The 5,269-nt window shown below is 53.4% G+C and overlaps 1 protein-coding gene across 1 annotated transcript in view; it reads right to left on the bottom strand.

The window, feature by feature from the left end:
• AHCYL2 (adenosylhomocysteinase like 2) overlaps nucleotides 1–5,269 on the bottom strand; it is a 45,642-nt gene that overhangs the window by 3,930 nt on the left and 36,443 nt on the right. The window contains exons 9-15 of the mRNA XM_009282657.1: nucleotides 5,096–5,184; nucleotides 3,278–3,348; nucleotides 3,045–3,139; nucleotides 2,143–2,241; nucleotides 1,631–1,699; nucleotides 1,467–1,545; nucleotides 568–688 (exon numbers count right to left, since the gene is read on the bottom strand). Coding sequence (XP_009280932.1) covers nucleotides 568–688; nucleotides 1,467–1,545; nucleotides 1,631–1,699; nucleotides 2,143–2,241; nucleotides 3,045–3,139; nucleotides 3,278–3,348; nucleotides 5,096–5,184 — 623 coding nt within the window. The remainder of the gene's footprint in view (nucleotides 1–567; nucleotides 689–1,466; nucleotides 1,546–1,630; nucleotides 1,700–2,142; nucleotides 2,242–3,044; nucleotides 3,140–3,277; nucleotides 3,349–5,095; nucleotides 5,185–5,269) is intronic.

Here is a 5,269-nt window from a genome sequence, read left to right as displayed (position 1 = left end):
GTCCAAGCTTCCAAACCCCCCCCCCCCAGGCTGATCCGTGTTTGTGCAAAGCCATTTCATTTTCACGGTAAAAAAGGCGTCGCAGTGTTGGCTACAAACATAAGCCTGGGAAGGGAAGCGACCCAGGGGCTCACACTGAAAATTATTATTTTGGGGGGATCAGCACAGCCCGCGCTGGGGGAGGAGAGCCATCGAGCCGAGCCCGCCCCAGCAGCCCCTGGCGCGAGGGGCGAACGCTGCTCTGCGCCATCTCATCCTTCGTCAAACTTTAAAAATAAAGCTGTCATCCGAGTTGGCCGGATGGCATCGTTCTGCCATTTGCCACGTCTGGGTGACAGCTGCTGCCAGATACAAAGGGCTCGTGTCCTGCCGAGCGCTCCGTGTCGCAGCTCCAACCGCGCCGTCCCCTTCCCGGCCGGACCACTTTCTACGTGGCGATGGGAATTATCAGAAAGCCCGTGGTATCTTCTCAGGGGACCGGTGGGATTAAACCCCGTCCCCTCTGCCCCCCCTGCGCGCGTACCCCACGCTCACGGCAGAAGAAAGAGAGAGGTTGAGGAGCAGCACCTGTAGTAGTTTGGTTTGAAAGGTCCGTTCTTATTCAGTCCCAGGTATTTTGCTTGTTCATCCGTTAGTTCCGTCAGGTGGGCATCGAACGTTGGGAGGTGAAGGCTTGCCACGTACTCGTCTGAAACGATTTCAAGCCTCATTATTATGGGTAAGGGGAAGGCAACGAGTCCCCTCCTGCTGTGCACCAGGTCCCTAAAGCCCCAGCTGGGAAAGGCATCACTCCTCACGCCTTTGCTGCTAAATTGCAGGACTGCTTTTCACCCTGAATGGGGAAAACCAAGGCTCTCGTCTATTTTGAGTTAGAGGGGAAAACCTTTCTCTGAAATACCCTTCTAGCAGGACTCCTGGGTCTGCTGCTGTGTTACGCCGTACCCTTGGGCAAGCTTGGACGCTCTACTGAGCATTGGACATTTCTGGTAGGTGACACCCAACGCCCAAGCTTGGGACAAGCTGCACCTGGTCTCAAAAAATACAGTTAACACAGAAAAGTCCAGTTTTGCAGCAAAAGCGTGGTCGGCATAGCTTGTGTCCTCAGGAGGGGGTTCTGCTGGCAGAGCTGTTGGTCAGGGACTACATGTCTTGGCAGCCAACGATGGCAGCTCTGCTGGCAGAAGCCCTACATGAAAATCCCCTGCATCAGCGCGGATGGACTCCTGCGGTCAGCCAAGTGCGTCAGCCTGTTTTCCCCAGGTGGGACAGAGAAACAACGCGTCCAATTTAGCGAAGAGCCCAGACCCAGTGGGAAGAACTTGCTGGAAGACCCTGAGCTTGGCAGGGAGGCAAACAAGAGAGCCCAGGAGGCTGCGGTGCCTTGCCGTCCTCAGCCCGGCCTAGCAAAACCTCCCATCTGTTCAATCTCAAAACCAAAAAGGAGAAGGCAACGAGTACATCTTTACCCATTTTCTTAGGCAGCAAGTACACGTCTTGCTTGTAGCGGCCTTCGGGAGCGTTGTACAGCTCTATCAAAGCCAAAGCCTGGATGGAGAAGACACTTAGGTAAGTAACTGCTGCCCGCTATGGAGCGAGACGCTGCTCTCGGCTCAGCCCAAACCCTACTCGCCTGCGTGGTGGCAGTGATGGACAAGACGAAGGTGGGGACGGTGGAGCAGCTCAGGTTCAGCAGGCGGCCCTGGGGAGCAAAAACCGGTTGTTATCTCAACACGGCACCGAACCCAGTTTACAACCCTACAGAAGGTACAAGAACCGCCGGTGAAACGCGTCCCTTCTGGGATGAAACACCATTTATCACATGCACTTGAGTCCCAAGGTATTGGTTGCCCTTGTAACTCAGTAAAACTATTTAGAAGTGAAAATCTGATAAAATACCCTGTGGGAGATACCCTGGAGTGGGATAAAGAAAAACACAGGAGCTTTTTTTCCCCCGCATTCCAGTAACTCATGGGCCAAAACAGGCTTACACCAAGCCTTGCAACCAGAGGGATTATTGAGCTGCTGAGGCCCCAGGAGGTGATTTCTGGACGCGCTTCGGCTCCACCGTTCATCCAGCCCTTGTTTTCTTCCCCGGCCAGCAGAGAACAGGATGCAATTCCCGCTCCTTTGCCTGCAACTCACCTCCGCCAGAAGGACTATTCTCTTCCCGTCTGGCCAGATGACATGGTCCACCTGGGACCTCACCCTCTCCCAGGTCAGCTCGGGCGTACGCAGGCTTGCCTGAAACACAGTGTTAAAATAGTTCAAGCGCTGCCGAAAGATCAAAAACCAGAAGCGGCATAATAGGAATGAAAAGAGGAAGCGACTCGCTGACATTGTCCTGGGCTTATAGTTTCCTTTGGGTCTGGTCTCAGTCCCAGACCAATGAAACCTTTATGAATCATAACCTGGGGCTATTTTTATGATTACAATACATCAAAGCTCCAGCAACAGCTATTGTTCAAGCTTTTCTGGCTGAAGAGGATCCACGGTCACCAACTAAACTGTGCATGGCTGCGGCCACTTCTTTCCAGCAGAGAAAATGGCTTTAAACCCATGGGTTTGGCCGAGCAATTCTCCACTGACCTTCAGACAAGACTCTCCTGTTTTTCTACTCATCTCTAAGCACAGCCGAGCAGATTTCAGTGCCGTTCGGTAAAGCGCGGTGGGGTTGCGCGTGCTGTGTTGCACCAAGCTGAACTCTTGGCTGGGTCTTAAGGGTATAATAACACAGAAGCAGAGGGGCTGGGCTGGAGAGGGTGATTCACCGACTCTCTAGGGGAAGGAGTGAGGCTGGTGGATACCAGACACTACGCTGGAAGCTGGAGCAATTTGTCTGGCTCGCTGGCATCCTTTGGGATCGCAGGAATGACGACGACATATCTGACAGTGTCTGCTGAGACATGGGGAGCGATGGATTATTTTATCTCCTCCCAGGTGCTTGCTAAAGCGGCACGGGTCAGACACGGCTGCCGAAGGGTCCCGAAAGCACCGTCACCCCACCCCGTGCCGTCCCTGCTCCCGACCCACGTCCCTGCGCTCACCACGTCGATCTCAGTGTTGGAGTGCCCCATGTTGCAGACGATGCAGCTGTTCTTCATCCGATCCAGGTGTTCCCTGGTCACCACGTTCTTGTTGCCTGCCAGACAGCGATATCCGTAATAAATACCCATGTTCACTCTCCCCACCTTTTTGCCTTTTCCTTTGGAAAAAGATGGACCCGATTATGGGGTGCGCATCCCTGACGACCCGTCCTCCTGCCTCGGGGACTGCGTACCTGTGCAGGTGATGACGATGTCAACTTGTCTGATGACTTCATTGAGTTTCACGAGCCGGAATCCATCCATGCTAAGAGGAGAAGGGGGGGGGGGGGGGGGGGGGGGGGGGGAAGTAGTCGGAGAAGCAGCAAAAACATGCCAAAACCAGAAAAAAACCCCATCAAGCGATTCTCAGATACTCATTTTAACTTCCTAACGCCAGACTGGAAAACAGCAAGGCAGCATGTGAAGGGCCACGTACCCCAAGCCATTAGGAGGGTTTCTGGAGTCAACCTGGAGGATCTGGGACTGTCGTGGGGAGAAGTGAAAAGAGATTTTGGGGGTTTCACATTTTCTGTCAAAGCCTCCGCATCTGCAAATCTCAATTTTCAATCGAGACGGCTTTTTTAAAGCTGCTACTCCTGCAAAGTACACCCAGAAGATGCAGATACGCCCTCCTGCTGCAGAATCCTTTCTGATATGGATTTAGATCATCTTAAAAAAAACCCCAAACACCCCAAACCCACGGACGTCTATCATTAACCTTGCAATCCATATTTAGGCACCTACACGATCTTTAGAAGCGCTGAGCACTCAGCAAGTCTTTCCTGACTTCACCGAGCAAGGTGTATTCGGCGCATCGGATAACAAGGCCAGGGTTTTTTTTAAGATTTGTTGACAGTCCTCCCGAGAACTTATTTCTGTGACTCTCACAAGCTGCAAAATCGTAGTTACTATAAAAAAAAGTATTTTTTTTCTGCTGTATGTCCCATTTACTGGGGTTTTTTTTTCCCCGCTGCAAACTCCTTACAAGAGGGGCCGCACGGTGTTGCGTTGTGCAGGGTCAGGGAAGGGCTGGCTGCAGACGACCAAATTCACACAATTAAGGATGCGGGTGCTGGATGTGCCACTTGTGAAGGTCGCAAAGCAAACCGAAAGTTGACCAGCTCTGCTAATTAAGCAGGGCTCATTAGCTTTCTCACCGCGATAGCCCTTTGAAAGCTTGCTGTTAGGAAGAGGCTGCGGGTTTAATAAGGCTCCGGGTGTTTTGGGGACTCTGCTTTCATAGTCATGTCCCGTCTCGCACCTCGGGATGCCGAAGCAGCATCTCTGCGCCAAAACAACCTTTACCTGGAGGAAACGAGGTCGGGTATAATTGCAACGTGCCCGTGCGAGGGGACAGCCGTGTGCTTTCAGCCCTGCGTCAGGGTACCGGCGTTAGCGAGGAGAGGTTTGTGAGGGGCGGGTGATCACAGAGACCAAAATATCCCCCGGGCGAGGTGCGTGCACAGCACAGCGAAGCCCGAGTTTGCACTCCAAAGGTCGCAGTTCACTCCCAACATCCTTTCAAGCCATATCGTTGAACTCTTTCAAGCCATATCGTTAAACACTTGGCCGCTGTGGTTATGATTATGCAAGCTGGCACGCGGGCTACAGATAAACTGGGTGATGCTTTAGCGCAGGAACCCTTTTCTGGCCGTAGGAGAGAGCTGTGGGTCCCTCCGAGGGTGCAGAGAAGCCACGAACCCCTCACAAGCATCCCTCTCGGGAGGGACCACTGCCAAGTGGTTTCTGGCCACGGTTTTCCTGGGGAAAAAAAAGCCTCAAGAAGAAGCCGGGCTCGGTGCGACTGCTTACCAGGCCTGGAGGGCGCAGATCGGATCGATCTCTGTCACGTACACTATGGAGCCCATGGCCTTCAAAGCAGCACAGCAGCCCTTTCCAACCTGGGGAGGGAGAAGAGCTCGGGAGGGACCACTGCCAAGTGGTTTCTGGCCACGGTTTTCCTGGGGAAAAAAAAGCCTCAAGAAGAAGCCGGGCTCGGTGCGACTGCTTACCAGGCCTGGAGGGCGCAGATCGGATCGATCTCTGTCACGTACACTATGGAGCCCATGGCCTTCAAAGCAGCACAGCAGCCCTTTCCAACCTGGGGAGGGAGAAGAGGACAGAGGAAGAGTGAGATGCCGAGAGCTCAAGACGCCGAGAGCATCAATACGGCCGCGGGAAGCACA

Source organism: Aptenodytes forsteri, unplaced genomic scaffold, assembly GCF_000699145.1.
Source record: "Aptenodytes forsteri isolate BGI_AS27 unplaced genomic scaffold, ASM69914v1 Scaffold310, whole genome shotgun sequence".
NCBI classification, from domain to species: domain Eukaryota; kingdom Metazoa; phylum Chordata; class Aves; order Sphenisciformes; family Spheniscidae; genus Aptenodytes; species Aptenodytes forsteri.
This window is presented reverse-complemented; position numbering and strand designations above follow the sequence as displayed.